The sequence below is a fragment of the Dendropsophus ebraccatus genome, chromosome 4, assembly GCF_027789765.1.
Source record: "Dendropsophus ebraccatus isolate aDenEbr1 chromosome 4, aDenEbr1.pat, whole genome shotgun sequence".
NCBI lineage: Eukaryota > Metazoa > Chordata > Amphibia > Anura > Hylidae > Dendropsophus > Dendropsophus ebraccatus.
This window is the reverse complement of record NC_091457.1, coordinates 140,466,076-140,492,150: the sequence shown is the minus strand read 5'-3', so window position 1 is coordinate 140,492,150 and position 26,075 is coordinate 140,466,076. Positions and strand designations below refer to the sequence as shown.

At 43.4% G+C, this 26,075-nt stretch overlaps 1 protein-coding gene across 3 annotated transcripts in view; it reads right to left on the bottom strand.

The window, feature by feature from the left end:
* GRAP2 (GRB2 related adaptor protein 2) overlaps positions 1 to 26,075 on the bottom strand; it is a 143,115-nt gene that overhangs the window by 57,341 nt on the left and 59,699 nt on the right. For all 3 annotated transcript variants that reach the window (XM_069968884.1, XM_069968885.1, XM_069968883.1), the window contains one exon: positions 14,694 to 14,779. In XM_069968884.1, coding sequence (XP_069824985.1) covers positions 14,694 to 14,779 — 86 coding nt within the window. The remainder of the gene's footprint in view (positions 1 to 14,693; positions 14,780 to 26,075) is intronic.

Sequence of the window (26,075 nt, the reverse complement as noted above, 5' to 3'; positions counted from 1 at the left end):
TATAATTTATGCAGACACAGAGGGAAGGGGGGGCTACAACTATGTGGGGGTAGAGAGAAGGCTTATATTATGTGAGCACAGCTAGGGCATATAGGGCACAGAGGAGACCTAATTTCTGTGTGTGCTGGAGCAAGGAGCCTAAAATGTTTTTCCTGGCAGATTCTGGAGAGAAGGGTTATGGCTGGGGCCGAATGGAAAAGAAAGAGAAAAGTGAGCGAATCTGATCAGAGAAGACGTCAACTGTGAGTCACAATTTCAAATACTAGCCTATGTGATCAAAAAAAGAAAGTTATACACACACACACACATTATATATATATATATATATATATATATATATATATATATATTGTAGGGATCTTCCCGGGGGATGGTGTGTTTGGACACAGTTCACAGCAGACTTGGACTTGTAAAATAACAGCTTGGCGTTTATTTGCAGCATAAACAGCCCATAACAGAAATATAGCAACACCGTGCTTTCAGAACAAAACAAAAAGGTCTTGCCCGTCTGGGCGCTAACTAACACAGCAGGTTACCTCTGTGACCCTTCAGTCAGCAGTATTGCGGGGTGTGAACAGGCCCCAGCAGCGGCTGTCTTCCCAGCTCTCACCAAACAGCATGCAGGCTGTTCACTCCTGTCTGAGAGCAAGGACCTGTACACTGAACACACCTTTTGCCTTCTCAGGCTGATTGGGATCAGAGCTCACCTGATCCCAAAACCCACACTGGATCGAGGGGGAGGGAATGGCAAGTCCCACTACCAAAACCTACCTGCCATTCCATGTAAGTCCAGGCCCGGCAATAATAAATAATAGCTCAGCAGCATAACACTGCTGAGCACAGATGCCTCCTGGACTCACCATCTCACACTATGTATCAACCTGGGTGAGATGTACATCCCCTCGAGCACTTTTCCAGTGACATGTCCACATATCCCCCCCCTCTTCTTCAGACCGGAGGGCTGAGCATTTTGTCCCCACAGGCAGTGTACCCTAGATAGGGCGTCAGCATTTGCCTGTAATTTCCCCGGCCTGTGTTCCACAGTGAAATTAAAGTTTTGTAGGGACAGAAACCACCTAGTCACCCTTGCATTCTTCTCCTTGTTTATTTTCATCCATGTTAGGGGGGCATGGTCTGTCACTAACTTAAATCTCCTGCCTAGTAAGTAATACCTCAGGGATTCTAGGGCCCACTTCACTGCCAGACATTCTCGCTCAACTATGGCGTAGTTTTTCTCGGCCGGGGATAGCTTCCTACTTAAGTACATCACCGGGTGCTCCTCGCCATTCACGACCTGTGAGAGGACGGCACCTAACCCTGTGTTAGAGGCATCTGTCTGTACTAGAAACTCTCGCCTAAAGTCAGGGGTAACTAGCACAGGCTGTTGGCACAGGGCAGACTTAAGGCTTTGAAAAGCCTTCTCGGCCTCTGGAGTCCATGTCACCATTGCGGACTTCACACCCTTTGTCAGGTCAGTTAGTGGGGCTGCAACTGAGGCAAAATTTGGCACAAACCTACGGTAATAGCCCGTAATACCCAGGAAAGCTCTGACCTGTTTCTTTGTGAGGGGTTGAGGCCAATTCTGTATTGCCTCAATTTTATTTAGTTGTGGTTTCACTAACCCCCTCCCAATAATGTAGCCCAAGTATTTGGCCTCCTCTAAGGCTAATGCACACTTCTCTGCATTGATGGTTAACCCTGCATCACTTATGGCATCTAACACCGCCTGGACCTTACAGAGGTGACTTTCCCAATCTGGGCTAAAAATGACCACATCATCGAGGTAGGCAGCAGAGTAATCCCGATGTGGTCGCAGAATCAAGTCCATCAACCTCTGAAAAGTGGCAGGGGCTCCATGTAACCCGAATGGCATCACTACATATTGGAAGAGCCCATCAGGGGTGGAGAATGCAGTCTTCTCTCTAGCCTCAGGAGTGAGTGGGATCTGCCAGTAGCCCTTAGTGAGATCGAGAGTAGTTATGTACCTGGCATTACCCATCCTTTCTATCAACTCATCTACCCTGGGCATGGGGTAGGCATCGAACTTGGAGATCTCATTTAACTTTCTAAAATCATTACAGAACCTCCAAGTTCCATTGGGCTTTGGGATTAACACAATCGGGCTGGACCACTCGCTCTGGGACACCTCAATGACTCCTAGGTCAAGCATACGTTTTACCTCGGATGATACCGCCTCCCTCCGTGCTTCTGGTATCCTATAGGGCTTAAGGTTTACTCGGCTTCTAGGCTCAGTTTCAACATGATGACTAATGAGATGCGTACGCCCTGGTAGGTCAGAAAACTTGTTTTTATTTTTCTGCAGGAACTCCTTAGCTTCCTGCTTCTGGGACACTGATAGGGTGTCACCAATCCTGACCGTAGGGATTGGTGGTGACAGATGACCAACAGGCTTTGTCGCCACCAAGGATTCCCTGTCTTTCCAGGGCTTGATCAAGTTTATGTGATAAACTTGGAAAGGCTTCCTTCTACCTGGTTGGTGTACCTTGTAGTTGACCTCACTGATCTTCTCTACAATTTCATAGGGACCCTGCCACTTGGCTAAGAATTTGCTTTCTACCGTGGGAACAAGTATGAGTACCCGGTCACCTGGGCTGAATGTCCTGATTCTTGCAGAACGATTGTAAATTCTGCTTTGGCCCTCTTGCGCCCTCTGGAGGTGTTCCCTTACTAGGGGCATTACAGTGGCTATACGGTCCTGCATTTGTGCTACATGCTCTATAACACTCTTGTATGGGGTGGACTCACTTTCCCATGTCTCTTTCGCTATATCCAACAAACCCCTAGGGTGACGACCATAGACTAATTCGAAGGGAGAGAACCCTGTGGACGCTTGGGGTACTTCCCTAATAGAAAACATCAGGTAAGGTAGTAAGTGATCCCAATCACGACCATCCTTTTCCACCACTTTTTTTAACATATGTTTCAGGGTTTTATTAAACCTCTCCACTAACCCGTCTGTCTGTGGGTGATATACAGAGGTACGTAGGTGTGAGATTTTAAACAGTTTGCATAGCTCTTTCATCACCTTTGACACAAATGGTGTACCTTGGTCGGTCAAGATTTCTTTGGGGATCCCCACCCTGGAAAACATATAAAACAATTCCCGTGCAATTGTTTTAGATGCAGTGTTTCTTAGGGGTACAGCCTCAGGATAGCGGGTCGCGTAGTCCAACACAACTAGAATGTACTGGTGACCCCTAGCTGACTTTACAATGGGACCCACCAAGTCCATTGCGATCCGGTCAAAAGGTACCTCTATGATGGGGAGTGGGACCAAAGGACTGCGAAAATGCGACACTGGAGCGCTAAGCTGACATGTGGGGCACGACTCACAGTATTTTTTTATGTCAGCATAAATCGCAGGCCAATAAAACCTCTGGAGGACTCTCTCCTGCGTTTTATCTGTCCCCAAGTGGCCCCCAAGGACATGATTATGGGCCATGTCGAGTACCTGACGCCGGTACGACTTAGGCACCAGAAGCTGTTCCACAACCTCATCATTAATTTTAGTGACTCTATAGTAGAGATCATTAGTCATAGAAAAATGTGGAAATTTTTTCTCAGCTTCTGGTTCCTGAGGTACCCCATTCATAACAGTGACCTGATCTCTCGCATTTTTGAGAGTGGGGTCCTGTAATTGTGCAGTACCAAAATTATCCCTAGACACCTCTAAGTCTGGAACATTCTGCGCAGTGGGAGGAGCCTCTTCCTCACCTGCCAGGACCTGCAAAGGAAAAGCATCATTTTCATCCTGTACATTTTTAGCATTTACCGTGGGTAATGCAATAGACTTAGGGGTCTCCTCACTTCTTTCAGGGGATTGTTGTTTTCCCCATAGAGCCCAGAACAAAGGAAAATCACGCCCCAATATCACATTATGCATAAGGTTTTTAACCACACCCACTTCATATTGTACCGTGCCTAGTTCAGTCCCGACATTAGCCAGTACTATAGGGTAAACCTTTGTATCACCATGTATGCATACCACACTCATATGTCTTGCTGGCACAAAGTCCCCAGTCACCAGGCTGGCATGCACCAGGGTGACAAGGCTTCCTGAGTCCAGCAACGCCTTAACAGGAAAGTCATTTACAGTAATGTTGCAGACTTGTGGTTCAGTCTCTAGTCCAGTGACTGCAACAAAAGACGGCTCCGCAAATAGCGACTGACGCCGGCTAGCGTCACCCTCCATGGGCTCAGTGGTAAGAGGGCAATGGGCAGACATATGTCCCGTCTCATGGCATCTCCAGCACTGGATAGGGCCTGGTCTCCTTGGCAGGGAGTCCTTTTTAGGGCCACTTAGCCACCGGGGACCACCACCAGTCTTTTGCCCCTGAGACACCTCCTGAGCGCTCTTCCCTCTATCAGCACCCCTCCACACTCCCCCAATAGATGGAAGTCTCTTACCAGCTGACGGCATAGGTCTGGCACTCCGGGGAGGTGACGGTGCTGCAGGAACATCACGGAGGTAGTCCTCAGTCGCCTGGAACCTCTCCACAAGGCTGACAAGTTCGTCGGCACTCTTAGGGTCGCCTTGTCCCACCAAGCGTTGCAGATCAGCAGGAAGTGCGCGGAGGTAGCGATCCATCACGACCCTCTCTAGGATCTGTGCAGGAGTAGAGGTGTCTGGCTCCAACCACTTTCTTGCCAAATGAATCAGGTCGTACATCTGGGACCTCGCTGACTTGTCCAGACTGTAGCTCCAGTTACGGACCCTCCGGGCACGGACAGCAGCCGTAACTCCTAGTCGGGCGAGTATCTCTGCTCTTAGCCGAGGATAGTCCTTGACCTCTTGCTCACTGAGGTCATAGTAGGCCTTTTGAGGTTCGCCTGTTAAATAGGGAGCAATGACCTCTGCCCACTCAGTGGAGGGTAACTTTTCTCGCTCAGCCACACGCTCAAAAACAGTTAAATAGGCCTCAACATCGTCATCAGCAGTCATCTTTTGCAGCGCACGCTGCACAGCTCTTCTTACAGACAAAGTCTCTGGCGCGGCTGCTGCCACCAGCTGGGGATTAGCACCTGCAGACGCCTCTTGCTTTGCTATCAGGTGCTCAATAAATCTCTGTTGTTGAGCCATCGCTTGTTCGTGGCGCAGATTAGCATCTGCCAGAGCCTGTTCATGGCGCAGATTAGCATCTGCCTGAGCCTGTTGTTGCTGCCGATTAGCCTGCTGGTGTGCGGCCAAGGCCTGTTCATGGCGCAGATTGGCGTCTGTCAGAGCCTGTTGTTGCTGCCGATTAGCCTGTTGTTGTGCGGCCAATGCTTGCTCATGGCGTAGGTTAGCGTCTGTTAGAGCTTGTTGCTGTTGCAGACTCACTTGCATTAACTGCTTCATCATCTCCTCCATGTTGCTTGTCTGTTTTTGGAGTGAAGCCGCAGCCTTCACCCAGGACATAAGCAGCTGTAGCCAAGTTGATGCACACCGTTGCCCCTAGCAACCGTTTTGCCCGCTCCGCAGCACCAATTGTAGGGATCTTCCCGGGGGATGGTGTGTTTGGACACAGTTCACAGCAGACTTGGACTTGTAAAATAACAGCTTGGCGTTTATTTGCAGCATAAACAGCCCATAACAGAAATATAGCAACACCGTGCTTTAAGAACAAAACAAAAAGGTCTTGCCCGTCTGGGCGCTAACTAACACAGCAGGTTACCTCTGTGACCCTTCAGTCAGCAGTATTGCGGGGTGTGAACAGGCCCCAGCAGCGGCTGTCTTCCCAGCTCTCACCAAACAGCATGCAGGCTGTTCACTCCTGTCTGAGAGCAAGGACCTGTACACTGAGCACACCTTTTGCCTTCTCAGGCTGATTGGGATCAGAGCTCACCTGATCCCAAAACCCACACTGGATCGAGGGGGAGGGAATGGCAAGTCCCACTACCAAAACCTACCTGCCATTCCATGTAAGTCCAGGCCCGGCAATAATAAATAATAGCTCAGCAGCATAACACTGCTGAGCACAGATGCCTCCTGGACTCACCATCTCACACTATGTATCAACCTGGGTGAGATGTACATCCCCTCGAGCACTTTTCCAGTGACATGTCCACAATATATATATATAATCGCGTGTGTGTAACGTCACTGCAGAAATCAACTCAGGGGGCCCGTGCCCCGGATGTTTTAAGACCCTAGCAACGCCCCTGTTGTACACGTACTTGCTGTATAGTATGACCAGAGACAAGCAGTCGTGTAGAGACATTCATATGCATCCCCTCATCTATAATAATTACCCTTATTTTAAAACGGCCGTTATTTGCCATTAAATTGCGTCCGTCCTCTCAATTTCAACAGTGTGTGAACATAGCCTTTCTGTGTTTTCAATCCACTCCTGGTTTTGGTTGCAAAATACTGAGCAAAAATACTGTGTGTCATAGCTTGTACATTTGAAATATGTTTCAATTAACATAAAACATCAGTATAGACCTAGGGGGAGATTTATCAAACTGGTGTAAAGTAGAATTGGCGCAGTTGCCCCTAGTAACCAATCAGATTCCACTTTTTTTTCCTCACAGATTCTTTGAAAATTAATAGGTGGAATCTGATTGGTTGCTAGGGGCAACTTAGACAATTCTACTTTACACCATGTTTGATAAATCTCTCCCCTAGTTTTCTTTGTGACATAACCACTTTAAGGGGACATTCACAGATTTCATTTAAATAACTGAACACAGCATCAAATCTGCACCATCAAATCTGCTGCGGATCCTGTAGGTGAGAACGCACCCTAAGCACTAGGGGGGAGATTTATCAAACATGGTGTAAAGTGAAACTGGCTCAGTTGCCCCTAGCAACCAATCAGATTCCACCTTTCATTTTCCAAAGAATCTGTGAGGAATAAAAGGTGGAATCTGATTGGTTGCTAGGGGCAAATGAACCAGTCTCACTTTACACCATGCTTGATAAATCTCCCCCTTTATACTTTGGGCCTGAAAGCCTTATCCGTATGGTTTTGAGTCATTAAATGGCTATGTATAAAATTTTATTCAATTTCTTAGTATTTATGAAAAATCTGAGCTCCGGAGGAGTCTTATTATTGATGCACAATGTAAAAGAGAAGCATATGTGAGCCTTACAGCATGGAGGAGAAGCAGCAGCAGGATCCCGGCTGGAGAGGAGCCTGCTAGACTTGTACTGACTTCTTACCGACACTCTAACTATCTCATCACTAATTGAAAATAGAGCGTTTTCTTGGCTTTGTGCGTATGTTTATTTCGCGTGCAGTCCATGTTCCCTTCTGTGCTCCATGCTATTTCTTTGGCAGGGACGGATGGCCATTGGACGTGTGGCGGAGAAATATTCCCGCACGCTGTGACATTAATCTGCCATAAGTGAAGGCATTGTGGATTTACAGCATAGCTGGTCGACCTCCCTGCCCGCTGGGTGAACAGAGGTGGCCATCTTTACTGCAAGCTAAACTTGTCTCTTTCTTCTTCTTACTGTAAATAAGAATATGAAAGACTCTTAAAAAAAAAAAAAAATGGAGGACGTATCGAATCACCAGGAACGTGCATCTATACCCAACGAGGACAAATAAGGGAATCTATAATTACGAGACAATACATCCAAGACAAAGCGAATGTGACCGACCAGAAATAATAATCCTCTAGTAAAAGAAGCGGCACTTCACGCTGTGTACTATAACCAATAACTCATTGCACTGACAAGGTCCAGAGACTATTCACACAATGACAGACTCCTCTGATGTCATTGATGATATTTGTATTTCATTAGATAACAGAGTTCTATTAGATAATTACTTTTCTCATTAGGTAATTACTTCTATATTAGGCTGATAATAACATAATAGATGTGATGCATCACTTTGATCATCGCCGGGGTTGTAGAGCGGGAAAACAATGTCTGTGAGCTGTATTACAGAGAGAGGAGGCAGCTTTTAACCCTTTCCTGTGACTTTAGTCAGTATGACTGTGATATAGAAGTAAAATTAGTCAGGAGTCATAATAAGACTGGTTTCACATTGGGCGTAATATGGCTTCATGTTTGTGTCCATATCCCCAGCATGATTGCAGGACAGCTGACCAACATATGTGGCCATACCACGTCCGCGTGAACCCGGCTCAAGACGTCATTTCGATAAAATGCAACACATAAAATATATTGAATTTTTTCCCCCCACCTGGCTTTATATTAAAGGAGAATCCGGTGGAAGGTCCGGTGGATTATAAAATCTGGCAGCTGGCGGGGGAGGGAAGGATTACAAGTACTACCTAACCTCTCCCCGTGCCTGTGGTGAGTGGTGGGACCAGCCTAAGGACCCCCACCGGAAGGCATTTCCCCCCGAGTTGTGATCACGTCACTTTACACGTCACAAAAATCGTGCCTCTGAATGCCAGGGACTCTGGGCTATTTAACATATATACACAACGGTGCAATGGGCCAAGAGCCCAACAGAGCCAAGATTTTGCCTGGTACTAGTAAAACATAACCTTTAATGTATCTATAACTAAAATTTAGCAACGTGACGTTTAAAACCACTATACCACAGCCCACTGTACTAAATTTTTCTTATGTCTACCATCTTATATGCATAAGATAGCTGCAGACTACCTAGGTATCAATAGGACTGTGAAAATAAGGGGAAAATCCTGGCTCTGTTGGGCTCTTGGCCTATTGCGCCGTTGTGTATATGTGATCACATCACCACTTGCCCTGGCTGATGGACTGGCTGCTCAGCCAATCAGTGATTGGAGTTGTGTCCTGCCCCAGTCACTGACTGGCTGAGCGTCCAGTTCATCAGCTGAGTCATGATGTGTCAGGGGTCCCGTGGCCGGATCTGACGCTCACCGCAGGCACAGGGAGAGGTAAGTTAGTACCTGTAATCAATTTTTCCCCTGCTGGCTGCTGGATTTTATAATCTGTCTGACTTTTTCTTTAATTCACAGAATGGTAGGGGCAGCCATCTTACTTAAAGGGGAAGACAAATCTAACCTGCTGATATCTTCCTTTTGCACATGTGGCACTGAGGATGAAGATTAGTCTCTTACTCTTATCTTCAGCGCTGTTCCCATGCAGTTTGTAGTGTAATTCCCAGGCGTTTGAAACACTGGGATGTGGGACTACAACACCCAGAACACTGATCCGGCCCACCCATCCGGCCCACGGGAGTGGATTGGTGCTCTGAGGGTGGTATCCCTACCCCCAGGGCTCCAAACAGCCTTAACATTTTAAGGATTACACTACAAACTGCATGGGAATAGCAGCAAAAAATACAAAAACTGTCAGCTCACCCTCTTGTGCAAGCAAGTCAAAAGCGGGCCTACTCCCATCCAAATACTGTGCTTGACGCAAAAATGGTATGGAACCAGCTCCAGCAAGTGCATTGAAAAAGTAAAATTTTTATTTCATATACATAGATTAAAAATACATGGATATCCAAGAAACCGCAATAAATAAGGAGCTTGAGCTCTGAAACATTTAATTAAAGCAACGTGTACATTTTTTTTGCTCTCCAGAGAACCCCTGTATTAATATAATAATAAGAATTACATAGTTAGTTTATGGTTGTATGGCTGTGTCAGAATGTTATGTTTTCCTGACACATAAGGGAATAATCTCTAACAACCTGTATTGTTGTACCTGTTTAGCTCAAAACTGGATGTACGCTGTAGTAGCAGGAGAGGAAATGCATCCTGGTAATAGACAAGCCGCGCCATTACCCCTGTTATTAATTCAATGTTTCTAAAAAATCTCACAGATCGGAATCAGACCAGATCTGGGCCTAGGGAGTCACTGAGAAGTTAAGGGCCCGGAGCAAATGTCTTTCTTGCCTTGCGCTATAACTGCTCCTGCGAGTACAAGGTTTCCAGCATATAACATGACATTATAACTAGAAGCTATATTGGGAACAAGCTAGCAGGGATGTGTGTATAAATGCAAACGCTCACAATGGGAATAGCCGCTTCAGTTGGTACCATAAATATGGATTTATGAAATACATTTTCCAAGGGGTGCTATAAATAAAAAAAAGCACACCCAAAAATATAATCCTTACAATAAAAATAGTGGAGGTGTCTTTAGCCAGTAAACAGCAGGAAGGAAGAGTAAAAGCAGAAATTGTTCTAGAGCCTGGGAGTCTGATAATTCTAAGGATCCGTCTGGTAATCGAAATCCTAGCAAGACCAGGAATAGATGACGGAGCAGAGATATCCAGTTGCGGTAAAAGACTCGCTGCATTTTACTATGAAAAGTGAAGGTGGAATATCTTAACTGGGAATGATTTTGTTTTACAGTTTTCAGTGATTTCTGTACTGTGCAGGAAAGTAAAATTTTTTAAGTAATTTTTTTTCTGTTTAAACCCTTTTCAGAATATGACCTATTGTTTAACCCAAGATTTTTTTCTATAACTTTAAAATCTTAATATGTATAGTTTAAAAACAAATCCTGAAATTATGTTGTGCTCATTCTGGACATGAATAATAATAATAATAATTCTATTCTGTAGAAAAAAAATTATTTACTATGCGCAGTATAGTAATGACGTCGGCGTGGCCGACGTGCAATGCCGGCCCCCCGGAGTGACATCACCAGGTGCCGCTTTCCAACACGCCCAGAGGGGCGTGGTTACAGCACCGGAGCCGGCCCAGGACCCAGTGACTGCTTGAAGAAGCCCCCGCCCACTGTGACTACTTGACCAGCCACCCGCCCACCCTGACTACTTGCATGGTAATTTACATAGAGCACGGGAGACTATTAAACTAACTTTGCGGGCTCTATGTACATGGGACGGACGATACAGGGGGATGGTTAGGAAGTGTGCTGGTTGATGTACCAGCACGTTTCCTTAGCTTTATGGCCAATTTTAGTGTGATTGGTTCCCTTTAAGTATAGAATTGGCACATGTTCTTCCACACACTGTGCCCCCTAAATGTACTCACATATACTGTGCCCCCTGTAAATAAAATTAGTGCACCCCCTGGAGATACCAAAATATATTGCGTCAGCTACAAATGCTCAGATATCCTGTGCCCCATGAAGACAACATTGGGAGGATAATAATAATATACTGTGTCCCCTGAAGGTAATAAAATATACAGTAACCCCTGCTGATGTTAAAAAATATTGTGAAGATGCTCAAAGAGCCATATTTGTAGATCCACACACATTAAAAGAACAATCACGTACCTAATTTTGTGTGGGTATGTACACATCTATATATGTATGGTAACAGAAATTGTAGCAATCATAGGAGCCCATAAAATGAGGGTGTGTGCCTGGTTATAGGAATGGCATACTTTTTCGTGGGTGAAATCTATGCGTTGTTTTCTGCTATCTATCACGCCTATGCGGCTTTTCCTTTGTGTAGATCTTATCTATTACTCATAGGATTTCTTATGTACAGTACATGTGCTGCCATTTGCATGGTTGAAGCTCAGTTTACTGGTAACTTGTTGGTGAGGTGGGTGATAAAGAGTCGTCCTTGACTTTGCTCTGCGGCACTATAAATTATAGTATGTCTCGATTTTTTTTTAACCAACATTTTATGGACCTATATGGTGAATTAATATCATATTTAAAGGGGTTCTGCAGCAAAAAATGTTTTTCTTTTAAATCAACTGGTTTCAGACAGTTACATAGATTAATAATTTACGTTTATTTAAAAATATCAAGTCTTCTGGTACCTATCAGCTGCTGTATGTCCTGCAGGAAGTGGTGTATTTTTTCCAGTCTGATACAGTGCTCTCTGCTGCCACCTCTGTCCATGTAAGTTTTGTATGAAGATTTACTACCGTTCTGGCCATTTCCTGTCACGGACAGAGGTGGCAGCAGAGGGCACTGTGTCAGACTAGAAAAAATACACCACTTTCTGCAGGACACACAGCAGCTGATAAGTACTGGAAGACTTGAAATTTTTTATATAGAAGTTAATTACATATCTATATAACTTTCTGACACCATTTGATTTGAAAGAAAACATTTTTGCCGGAGTACCCCTTTAACTATATATATTTACTAGTACTTAATCATAATCTTTAATTTTGTATTAGAGACTGCCCCTGAACATTATGGAACAATGACAGCGATGTACGGTATATAATGGATGTTGAGTGAACACGGTGGCTTAAAACTATGCACAGCCAAATAATTCTCAGAAAACCCTCTGCAGCGGCTACAGTGCAAGCTTCCTATCACATCCTGCAGAGCGTCTTCACTATGAGGTGCCCGGGCTTAGTCATCTTACAGCTGCTGTGTTACTCATCGACCAAGAGGAAGCCACACGCTTGTCTGAAAGCCGCAGCCTCCCCAGACTCCAGCTCAGCACATGATGGTCTGTAACACTCATGCACACAACTTTAATCCTATGTAATATAGGTAACCTTAACCACTGGGTTACAATGGACAGGCTTAAAGGGGTTTTCCAGGCAAAAAAATACTGCATAGCTGATCACCTGGTTGCTGATACCTGGCCCATCCACCGATCAGCTATTCAGCGCCCGCACTACACATTGAATGGGGCTAGAAGCAGATGTGCCCATTCACTGTGTAGTGGTGGTGATACGTAACTGCAGCTCAGCTCCCATTCAAGTGAATAGCACCTAAGCTGCAGTAAGCAGGTGCGGCCACTAAACATTGAACAGAGACAACTGTTTCCGACCCCATTTACTGTGTAGTACAGAGGCTGAACAGCTGATTAATGGGGGGTGCAGGGCGTTTTGCCCAGAAAACCCCTTTTAAAAGGGGTGCAAGGGGTTCTGCTCTTACTGTGCCTTGAAAGTCTAGCTTCTTGAATTGTAAGCGGGTGGGTGTAAGCGCCAATCATCACATCTGGGTGAAACCACGTCCCCACAAGATGACCAGGACTTACACCCACCCCCCTCATGTTTCGAAAGCTATGCTTCCAAGAATGCAAGTAAGTACTGGGGAGCAGAAGGCATCGGCCATTTTCTGCTCATACAATCCCTTTAAAGAGGACCTGTCTGCTCTCCCAACACCCCTGCTTTACGATGCAATTGCTTTCCTCGTAGAACTCTGTGTTGTACCACCCCTTGGTTATTCCTCTTGGAAATTGATAAAAAAAAAAAAAGTTTAACTGGTGTTTCTCACTATTCAAGTAATCTCAAACACATTCTTCAACAAGGTCCAGATTCTAGCATGGCCTGTCCATTGTTCTGAGAACATCTTGATCTTCACGGAAGATGTAGACAGACACCTATTTGATTTTTTTAGATACTGGTTGGCTGGATAGGCTCAAGGAAACACACTACCCACTCAGTCCATGTCCAAGACCTCTTACCTAGATGACAGCCGCTCTGTACTGAAGAACAGCTCACTACTGCTTGGCCCTCTTGTTTCTAGGAGATGATCCTGGTTTTGCTGTAAGCCCCTGGTCATGTATATGGGTCAGACATTGACTCTATCCCAGGTGGCACTAGGAAGCTAGCTTTGTTTCATCTGGATGAGTGCTACCTTCCATTTAGATAATTCATACAATAATAGATTGGTGGGTGAAAGTTGATATACTTCTACTTTTCATAGCTCTGCTTTCCTAGTGTTTTACCCCTTCTTGTCCCCTTATAATCTGTAGTACTGCTTAGAAATGGTTAAGGAGAAGTAGAAATTTCTTTTCTTCCAAATAAATATTTTAAATTGAGTCAAGGTGCTATGGGATTAAACAATAAAGCATACTCACCTGCCCTGCCCTGATCCCATGCCACCACTGTTCCAATTGTCCTAAATGCCCACTACCCCCTCCTGGTCCCAGTGACATGTCATTCCTCCAGCGACTGCCTGCTTAAATAATCACTGACTGTAGTGGTGACCTGCCTTGATCCATGACCAGCTAAGTGGGCAATTCCCAACAACAGGTTTCAGTAACCAGGAAACATCTGTGAACATTAGAGAGTCAAAGACTTCCGAAAGGCAGTAATGGGGTATCAGGGCTACCTGACATTTCACCTGCAAATTTTAAAAGTTAAAGTGACACTGTCACACCCTTTTTGCATTTTGACTGCTCTCCACAGGTGTAAAGGGTAAATGTTACAGCTTTCATTACTTATTTTATATTGTACGTCATGCTTGTTCTGCTTGTGCTTGGTGCTTGTTCTGGTAAAAAGTCGTTTTTATCACCTGTGGATTGGTATATGTGGGTGGGGCCTCGCGGCCTGTGTGCCACATCACTCCGCCCCTAGTGCCACTTTGCCCCGCCCCATCCGTGATATTATCGCCACATAGGCCCGGCCCCCTCAGCAGCCATTGGTGTGGGACAATCTAGGGGGGTGGGGCATAGAGCTTTAGAAGGCCCTTTCAATGGCTGCTTAGTGGGCGGGGCCTATGCAACAATTACATCACTGATGGGGGCAGGGTTAAGTGGCGCTAAGGGCGGAGCGATGTGACACATAGGTCGCGAGGCCCCACCCACATATTTCCTTTCATTTGGCATTGATATAGTTCAACATTGATAGAGATATTTCCTGCACAGTCTCCTGGATAGTGTATGACCTCTGCCCTTTCCCGAAGTGTGCTTGCAGGACCATATAGATATCCAGATCTATGGAGCTTTGAAGGAGTGGTGGATGCTTGCCGTGCTGGAGTTAGGATTATTGTACATTGGCTTATGATCCGTCCATTGGTACCAATTGGTTTACAATCCTGTAGAACTTATTTGTGTAGCCTATAATAACAATCTAATCAATGCAAGCCAATTCTTACATACCTTTAATATATCTCCTTTTTTGAAACTGAGCTCATCCTCCCCGGATGCACTGAAATCATAGAGCGCACGGGCCTCCATCCTCCAAGCTGCAAAGAGGCGAAACAGGAATATAAAGTGTGTGCAAAGTAATAAAGAGCACAAATCTAAGGAGTAATACTATAATAGAACAGGTGATGAGTCTGATAGTAGGGTCTGACAGCTGGGACCCCCTACTGATCATGAGAATTGGGGTCCTGTATCCCGCTGTTTAAATGGAGCAGCTACCAATCCATTTTACATTGTGCATGCCCATCTTCATCAGACCCATTGAACTGAATGGAGTGATATCGCGCATGTTCAACCATCCTGGCGGAAACCATACTCCTGTTCTCGTGATCAGCTAAAGTCTCAGCATTCAGACTACTACCACTTGTTGGTGACAAACCCCTTTAAAGTTGATTTCATAGCACAATTGTCAACTTTTTCCTCGAAGTTTGGATCAATTCTAAATTGGTTTAGTTTCTGCTAGCATTGTATGCCCAAATTGTAACACTTGATCACACCTTTAAGCTATGCTCTTTTCCAGTAAAGTCTCACTTCTTTGATAAGTCACACCCCTTTGTTGGGTGCAAAAGTTGGTGTTTTTTGCACATATTACACCAGAATCTGGACCATCTATAACAGAGGTGTCAAACTCAAATACACAGTCCACCAATAGCCAACCTATTACCTATTGAAGCGCAAATGCCACGGTGCTGTCAGAGCAGCGTGCTTCTCCCAGCCCCGTGCACTATGATAAATGACATGACATGATAAAACCCCAGCCCATATAATAGCCAATCCACCCAAAATTTCCCCACATATTAGCCAGCCCTTTAAATAGTGCCCAAATAGTAGCCAGCCCCCCAACTTTCCCATATAGTAGCCAGCCCTCCCAAATAGTCTCTTATATAGTAGCCAGCCCTCCCCCACAGTCTCTTATATAGTAGCCAGCCCTCCCCCACAGTCTCTTATATAGTAGCCAGCCCTCCCCCACAGTCTCATATAGTAGCAAGCCCTTCCCCATAGTCTCCTATATAGTAGCCAGCCCTCCCCCAAAGCCTCTTATATAGAAGCCAGCCCTCCCCACAGTCTCATATAGTAGCCAGCCCTCCCCCAAAGCCTCTTATATAGAAGCCAGCCCTCCCCCACAGTCTCATATAGTAGCCAGCCCTCCCCCATAGCCTCTTATATAGAAGCCAGCCCTCCCCCACAGTCTCATATAGTAGCCAGCCCTCCCTCATAGTCTCCTATATAGTAGCCAGCCCTCCCACATAGTCTCCTATATAGTAGCCAGCACTCCACAATAGTCTCTTATATAGTAGCCAGCCCTCCCCAATAGTCTCATATAGTAGCCAGGCCTCCCCAGTAGTCTCATATAGTAGCCAGCCCTCCCCATAGTCTCCTATATAGTAGCCAGCCCCCCCCATAGTCTCTTATATACTAACCAGCCCTCCCCAGTAGTCTCATATAGTAGCCAGCCCTCCCCAATAGTCTCATATAGTAGCCAGCCCTCCCATAGTCTCTTATATAGTAGCCAGCCCTCCCCATATTATCTTATATAGTAGCCAGTCCTCCCCATATTATCTTATATAGTAGCCAACCCTCCCCATATTCTCTTATATAGTAGCCAGTCCTCTCCCATAGCCTCATATAGTAGCCAGCCCTCCCCAATAGTCTCATATAGTAGCCAGCCCTCCCCAATAGTCTCTTAAATAGTAGCCAGCCCTCCCCTATAGTCTCTTCTATAGTAGCCAGCCCTCCCCATAGTCTCATATATAGTAGTTAGCCCTTCCCCAATAGTCTCATATAGTAGCCATCCCTCCCCCATAGTCTCATATATAGTAGTTAGCCCTCCCCCGTAGTCTCATATAGTAGCCAGCCCTCCCCATAGCCTCTTATATAGTAGCCAGCCCTCCCCAATAGTCTCATATAGTAGCCAGCCCTCCCCATAGTCTCTTATATAGTAGCCAGCCTTCTCCCATAGTCTCATATAGTAGCCAGCCCTCCCCTATAGTCTCTTATATAGTAGCCAGCCCTCCCCAGTAGTCTCATATAGTAGCCAGCCCTCCCCTATAGTCTCTTATATAGTAGCCAGCCCTCCCCAGTAGTCTCATATAGTAGCCAGCCCTCCCCTGTAGTCTCTTATATAGTAGCCATGGCGGGCCAGGTGCAATTGAAACTCTGAATTGCCTGGCAGGCCAAAAATAATGATAATGGCACGACGGGCCAGAGTTTCACATGACTGATCTATAACAATACATCTCCACTATGTTTATGGCTATGTTCACACAACATATATATATTTTTTTTACTAAACATATTTTGCTAAATACGGCCGTGTTTTGCTAATTACGGTCGTAATTATCAAAATACAGCTGTATTTTTGCCTCAAAATGCCGACCATCCAAATACATGTCCAAAAATGACGTATAAATATAGCCTATAGGTAGTACCTTACTGCTTACAACACACATAATAGAATAAAGAAAAGAAACAGATGGCGCTTGTTGAATCTTCAGACGCACATTCTTCTTCCAGTTCTCCCTGGTGGGAATATACATAGGATACCGGGATGTCCCATTGTTAGAGGGCCACACCACAGTCTTGTACATTTCACGTTGTAGCATTCTTTTACAAGTGCTTAGTGCACTAGTTTTTTTTTTAACTTTGATATTACATGAAAAAGAAATCACTTTTGATCGTAAAAATAACAAGCATTTGATCTTAAGTGTAGTCGAGCACAGATGAAAGCTGCTTTGTGTTATGTAACTTTGTCATTGCCTACTCACAGATGCTTTGTAAGGATCTCCACTGGATACTGTCTTTAAAGCTGATCCACGGTCTCCAGATTTGCTCGGTGCTGCATTCTTAATAGACTTATGTCCCTTATGTTAATAAGTCCCTTCTTTTAATTTTTTCCCATAATGAATTAAGTATGTTGGGGGGGGGGGGGGGGGGTGAAGATGAAGACGAGGATGACGCTGATGCTGCAGTTGAACAGATTGCTTTCTTTATGTAACTAACTTGCGTCAACCATATAACACTGTACTATTCAGTTAACACTTTTGATGGTTGCTTCTTTAGCTGGTTACTTATCTTACAGTATGGCGCAGTACACAAGGGTAGTGTGACAGGTGGCTTTCTGCGATGCCACGTTATTATACACAAGCTCCAAAACATGGAGATACCACACAGAGACCTATTTCCACAATCTGGCCAAGAGCAGGGTCTTCAACTTCTATCTATGGCAGGGATGGGGGACCTTAGTACTTTCAGTGGTTGCAAAACTACAATTCCCATCATGCCTGGACAGCCGAAGCTTTAGCTTGGGCTGTCCAGGCATGTTGGGAATTGTAGTTTTGCAACTGCTGGAGGGCCAAAAGTTCCCCATCCCTAATCTATGGCGTATACCACCAACAACCATATTCCTAGAGCTTTTATTGTCACTATTTACTATCACAGCCCAGGAAATGTACACTATGCTATGATACACATAGTTCTGCATGTATCACCACTCACTACATGTGAGAGATGCCAGCCAAGATAGGGCAAGCGGTGATGCATATAGTACCATGTGCTTTGCTGCTCAATAACAGGGAGTGTGGTACATTCCATAACTATCACCATAAGCTATAAGGTATTGCACCACCGGTGTGTTTGGTGGCTGCCAAATCTATAGCTATTTTCTCACTACCCGGCTCCACACAATGACTCAGTCCTGCATTGTCCAATGTGTCTCCTTTCTCCCATATAAGCTGGGACAAAGTCTCTGTCCTCTCTCTTATGAGCACCCTGTATATATATGTCATCCTTCTCAGCACCATCGCCATGACACTTGGATGCTCAACTGGATTAGGGCCGTTTTAGACGGCCCAATATTTCAGAGCAAGCAAGCGCAAGAATCTATCTATCTATCTATCTATCTATCTATCTATCTATCTATCTTTCGAGGAAGAGAGGAGCAGCACTCATTCAGTAAACTTTCAGTGTCTGCGCACCTAGATCTTGGTTATGGATCAAAGTGTATATATATTGTAAAGAATTGACGGTACTCCAATCCAAGTTCAAGTGGGTAGCTGTGCTTTTATTTTTAAAACATAGTGCAAAACCTCCAAGCGCAACGTTTCAGTGGCATCACGCCACCATTTTCAAGCCTGGATTGGATTGGAGTGCTGTGGATCTATATAAAATCTGTGTCTATCTATCTATCTATCTATCTATCTATCTATCTATCTATCTATCAATTATCCATCTATCTATCTATCTATCTATCTATCTATTTAGCCCACCTAAATAACTGCGGCACTACAAATGCGATCAAACAAATTGATTTATTTTTCCCACAGGTGACACGTTTAGCTCTTACAATCAGAGCTTTCTCAAGCAAGCTTGAGAAAGCTCTGATTGTAAGAGTGAAACGTCGCACCTGTGAGAAAAAAAAAAAATCAATTTGTTTGATCGCATTTGGAGTGCCGCAGTGATTTACCTAGACTGTATAGCTACTATACACAAGTCGTTCCCTTGTGTACATTACTGGCACCCACCAACAAGATTTTTTACATCTAGGCTGCCGTTCCTGTTATACCTGATCTATCTATCCATCAATATCTATATATCTCCTATCTATCTATCTATCTATCTATCTATCTATCTATCTATCTATCTATCTATCTATCTATCTATCCATTAATATCTATCTATCCATCAATATCTATCTATCAATATCTATCTATCTATCCATCAATATCTATCTATCTATCTATCTATCTATCTATCTATCTCCTATCTATCTATCTATCTATCTATCTATCTATCTATCTATCTATCATCTATATATCATCTATCATCTATCTATCTATCTAATTATCTATCTATTTTTTATCTATTTATCATCTATCTATTTATCTATCTATCTATCTATCTATCTCTTGCACTCCTTTTATATAGCACCCCTACAGCCCTAATAATTGACACCAGTGCTAATATACAGTACATAAGGATAATTACAATCTAGCTTCCAGCTCTGTTTTCCCAGATGTTTCTCCCAGCATGGCACCTGTGCACCTGCTTCCCAGTATGAAGCCGTGCAAAGGGTTAAACATCCTCCTGTTGCAATATGTAGGCCCTGGCTTTCGGCTACTTGCCGTTCTGTCGCACAATCTGTGTCATGGGAGAGTTTCCGGAAAGCTCTTTATTCCCTATTCAGTTTCTTCCAAAAATGTTTTAAGAGAGTTGTCCCCTTTCATTAGGGGATGAGTATCTTTGCCTGAGCCTGGGGGCCCGGCAGCAATCTAGCCCAACGCCTGGTGCCTGATTAAACAACCATTACCGGCGTCTATTTGCTTCCTTACCCCCCCTCACCCCTTCATGTTTCTCGCATGACTTCTCCAGAAATGTATTTGTGCTCACGAGGACAGCCGGATGCTTTCCCCTGGCTTTGATTAAGAGGCTGAGAAAAGAACGGTTAATGAGCCCGCCCTAACTAGCACTGATCAGTTTGCTCTGAAAACCTGATGTGGGCATGCTTCACTGAGCCCTCAATGTCTGAGCCCGCCGAAAATGAAAGATGAAAAGAGGCGGGTTAATATAGCCGCGAACAAAGCCATTGCTCCGCCGTGTGAAACTCTGACTACAATACAATAAGGTCCGTTTATCAAGCCAATTGTTAGACGGAAATGAGGAAGAGGTAATTCTATCAGGGCGTTCAATACTCAATATTTGATCTGTCTTTTTTTTATTATAATTTGGCACTCAGGGAAATACGTGTGTGATGTACAAAGTTTAGAGAATATTACATTCATATTGGAAACGTAGGATTTAATCACCTAGACTAGGAAGTCCAGTTAACATTAAAAGGTTTGCAAATCAGGTCACACGTACATTTCAAGAGATATCACATATATATAAATAAATCTTGTAAATCAGCTTCTATTTTACTTATGCACAGCTCCATATTGCTATTTTGAACTCAATAATAGAGACAGTATTCACTGGAATCTAAAGCTCCCCCTAGTGGTGGCTGCTGGAGCCAGAATTTCTATAATTTTTTTTTTTAATTAGGTTATTTGGATCTTGGTAACAGAACAAATAATTCGGACTTTCTATAGAGATATAATATAATCAGACATTTACTTGTTTATGCAGCAGTGTATATTTAAAGTGTGTACTACAACACTTTTTATATAGAATAAAGTGACTTGAGAAATATGCAGTTGTCAGGTGTCACAGCTTATACTAAAGAGTTCCTGTTGGGGGAACTAAATTCTGAAATTGAGTTTACAGAAGTGCAGTGGTTTCCTCTGTACATGTGTAAAAATACTCTGAGAATGGTAAGTAACCCAGAATATTCTTCCTTAATACTGGCTGATGGTAAGTGATCATGCAAAACCGTTCCGGATCCTTTATCAAGCATCCCAAATCTACATGTAGGAAACACTCACACACATTGGATCTGCAGCAGATTTAAAGCTGCAGATATGAATGTTACTAAAGTAGTAAACAAAGCATTAAATTAGCTGCAGCTCCTGCATGTGTGAATGTACCCTTACATGAGATCCCACCTATTAGGCTTTGTTACAAGGGACTCATTTTGATGTGTAAAATGTAAAAACAAAAATCCACTATAAAAGTTCAAAAAACATTTCAAAAACATTGTTTTTTTCCCATTGAATAGCTTTACATTTGATGGGAAAACATCTGTTAGCTCACATGTATTTTTGTTTCATTGTACAGGTATAATCATGGACGTACAATTAGGTGATTGCTTTTGAGATGTCTTTATTACTTTAAACTTTTTTTCTAACATTTTGGCAATTTTAATGAGTAATACATAGAAGAAAAAAGGTAACAAATGGTCCAAAAAAAAAAAAAAGGGTTGCTTCACAAATGTTTGTGTTTTAAAGGGTTTTTCCAGAGATATTACATTTATAGATATAGCTGGGATTATTTATTAAAAAAATAAAATACTCACCTACCCAAGTCCCCCAACGGTTCTGGACTTACATAATCGGGTCTCCTACTAATTATAGCTTCATCCTGCATCTAAGTGGCAGCAGTGTCCCACCTCTGCCAGTGATTGGATGAGCAGGCAGTTCCTTCTTTTGGAAGCAAGAACAAGCCGTGAAGAACAGGGGACTGGGAGGTCAGACTGGGCGCCGTGGGAGGGGACACCAGAGTCTGTGAATAAATATATATATTTTTTTTTAATCCAGCCATGGATAGAAAATATAATGTCCCTGACAACCCTTTAACATTTAGGAAGAAGGGATAAAAATGTCTGATAAAAAAAGTCCCAAAAATGCAAAGAAAGCTCTAAATTTTTAGATTAATTTTGCCAATAGAATAAGGTTTTTTAGGTTTAAATTGAGCCTCATAAAACTATGTGTGCACATAGCCTTAGAATTCCTCAAGCTCTATGGAGTCCAGTGATGGGGAAGGATCAGGCAAATCCCAAATAAGTAAAAATCATGAAACTATACAATAATAATAATAGCAAGTTCTTCTTCTTACTGACGTCAAGAACACATTTTTTAACTAGTGCTTGCAATTTTATCTAAGTAAGCAAAATGTCCTTACTCCAATATCTACCTGCTGATCTGATATGGACATTCAATTCGCTGTCTCATGCAGGATCGGGGAGATATGAAATCCATTGCTCATTTCTTGTAATCGACTATTAGGCTTAGGTGGTATTTTTAGTATTTAGTTTTAGGTTCTTTACCTTCTGTTACCTGTGAAGGAGAACCGGTTGAAAACCACAAAGGTCACTAAAGTTTATGAGTCGCAGTAGTAAGAGGTGACACAGTAAGAGGAGACCGCTGCCACCAATGGCTGTGTTGAGAACTGCAGGGCTCCTAAAGCAATGCTGAGCCTTACCCAATGTCTATTCTAATACCTATTAGCATAAGGACAGACATTAGACATGGGGACACAGTCTGTGTCAGATGTAACACAGTACAGCAAAGTGAGGGAGGAAAACTGTCAATCTGCACTTCCTCTGCTCCAGCGCTCTTGACACAGACAGCTTCCCCAAGTGTTATGTTTGTTCCAATGCTAATATCAGGTGAGGCTCAATATTGCTAGCATTACATGCAAATGTAACGTTGCTGTGACCAGGGCTTGTGCAGCCCTGTAGTTCTCAACGCAGCCATTGGCGACAGCTAAGTATTTTAAAGAAATATAAATAAATGTAAAAAAAAAAAAATATGCCGAAATACTCCTTTAAATGCAGAGTGTAGCCATAGCGTAAAATGCATAAGCCCACAATAAGTGTGAATATACGGTATCTGCCTTTGTGCCAGAAACTGCTTCACGATGAGTTTAGTGAATTAGAGGGATACATTGCACATTCTGAATCTGACACCTGTGTATGGTGTGCGGACGGAAATTGTAGCCTCACAGACTGATGTGCAGGTAACTGATACTGGAAACTCTCCATACTGGCCTAGATTTATCAGGAGATGAATACACCGCACAGCCAGAATAGTTTCCGCCTTACAGTCTGATGGAACGTAACAGGTGAACGTCGCATGAAAGGGCAACTAGCTTTAGGGCCCTATTCCACAGGACGATTATCGTTCAGATTATCGTTAAATTGTTCGAATCTAAACGATAATCGTTTTAATGAAAAGCAGTTAACGATTAACGACCTAACGAGAAATCGTTGATCGTTTAATAAGACCTGGACTTATTTTTATCGTTGCTCGTTCGCAAATCGTTCGCACTGAATAAGATGTCGTTCGGTCATTCACAGTAGTGACAAACGCAATAGCGACGACAAGACGACCGCAAGAACGATGATAAGTAACGATTATCATTCCATGTAAATAGGTAAACGATTTCAGGTTTTTCGCAATATGGATCGTTTTATCGTTAACGATTATGCGAACGATAATCGTCTCGTGAAATAGGGCCATTAGACATGAATTCCTTCTGATTAAAGAGGTTGTACAACGAAAATCTTTTTGTTTCAAATCAACTGATATCAAAAAGTTATATAGATCTATAATTTACTTCTATTGAAATATCTCAAGTCTTCCTATACTTATCAGCTGCTGTATGTCATGCAGAAAATGTTTTATTTTCAGTCTGACACAGTGCTCTCTGCTGACATCTCTGGCCAAGACAGGAACTCTGTCTTGGGTTTTTATGAATCGCCATAGAAAACCTCTCCTGCTCTGGACAGCTCCTGTCTCGCCAGAGATGTCAGCAAAGAGCAGTGTGTCAGACTGAAAATAAAACATTTCCTGCATGACATACAGCAGCTAATAAGTATGGGAATAGAAATAAATTACAAATCTATATATTTTTCTGACACCAGTTGATTTGAAAGAAAAAGATTTTCATTGGACAACCCCTTTAAACTTAGAAAAATGAGAAAATTTACAATGATCTGTTTAAAAGGTAGCATTATTTAATCCAACAAACACTTTAAAACCAGAGTTTTCCATGCTGCTGTCTGGTGTAAATATGCATGGACTGATGTAGACTAGTCTACTGGTTCAATATAACTGGATCAGAGATCAGGTCCTTTTTTTCTTTCTCAGCTGCCGTTGTAGAGACAGCTAGAGGTGGAAACAGTCAGGCTTTTACTATCTAACTAGTATTTCACTTTTTTTTAACTAAATTAAAGGGGCTGTCTGGAAAATTAAAAAAAAAAATGAAAAAGATTATGTAAGATTTTTTTGTCGGACAACATCATTAAGCTGCTTTCTGTACCACCCGCCCGACCTCTACCTGCTGGACATATGGACATTCATTTAGCTTAGGTGGTATTTTTAGTATTCAGTTTTAGGTTCTTTACCTTCTGTTACCTGTGAAGGAGAAACGGTTGAAAACCACAAAAGGTCACTAAAGTTCATGAGTCGCAGCAGTAAGAGGTGACACAGTAAGAAGTGACCGCTGTGTTGAGAACTGCAGGGCTCCTCAAGCAATGCTGAGCCTTGCCTAATGTCTATTCTGATACCTATTAGCATAAGCACAGACATAAGACATGGGGACATTGTGTCAGCTACAACACAATATAGCTTGAAAGTAAAGCCCCTATTACACAGGACGACGGAGAGGGGCAAACGAGCGCTGTCAGCGCTCATTTGCTCCTCATTCCCCACTCGCTTCTGGCACTATTACACGCGTTGGCAGCAAGGGGGTGAGTGGAGGGAGGGTTACCTGGGTGATCTCTTGATTGTCCGGGCAGCGCTTAGAAGATAGCTGCAGTCTGCTGCCGCCGCTCCTCTTCCACGGTGTAACGGCAGCAGATCGCTGCTATATTAGTCGTTTGTCTTTCAACATGTTGAAGGACAAACGACAGCAACAATAGGCCAACATAGTTCATGTCGGCTGATCATTGCCTTCTATTATTAAGGTGATTATCGGCCGTAGCGGCTGATATTGGCTAAATGCGGCCAATAATAGTTTTGTGTAATAGGGCCTTTCATCCGGAAAGAAGGGGGGGGGGGTTAGCATTGGCGAGCAGAAGGCTTTAGCCGTCTTCTCTCGCCAGAAACCCTTTAAACTAAAGAGGGTATTCCCATAATTAAGTAGTTTTTTTTCAATGAATAGCAGCAGCAGAAAACTGACATGTCAGTTGTTTGCGGCGCCGCGAGAGATCCCAGCCTATGTATACTATGTGTATACGCTCCTGCCGGGATTCCTAGGCAGCAATGGACTTATATCTCTGTATACGAAAATATAGTGTGTGTGTGAACATAGCGTAATACTGTACAGGGACCAAAGAGTAGGCAAGTTGAAAACATTGTAAAACGGTTGTGGGAAGGTGAGAATAACATTTCTAGGTGGGGAAAACCCCTTTAAATCTAAAAAAGCTTAACTTAAAGCTCCTATGTCCTAGTGAAAAATCTTTACCATGGCTTCCCGCCAACATGTGCCAATCATAATACTGATGTTTTGTTATTGTGGCAGTGGCTCTTTTTACTCCTCCATCGACCGGGCCGGATGTGACTGCTACCTCTGTACCCCCTATAGCTAAACCCTTTAATCTTGTCAATCATCTGCATGTACAAAATTCCTCTAAGCTGAGGAAATTCCTTCAAAGTTAGTCATCGCCTCCCACACTAATCAGGCTTTGGCAGTATTATGCACTTGACGAAAAAAGAAAACCTACTGTGAGAAGGGAAGTTGTGGGATTTCCAATCATCTAGTAAAAGTCAAAGGGCCTAAAATATTAGTGCACAGAGGCAATGCTCAGGTTTTAGATTTGCTATTTAGTTTAATAAAATTTATTATAGCATTTTACTATTATTTTGCATATGAAATATCCTGAATTATTGTTAATGTGCAATTACAAGAGAAATCCAGCCGTATCAAAGATCACACAGGCAGTAGGGGAGAAAATAACAATCA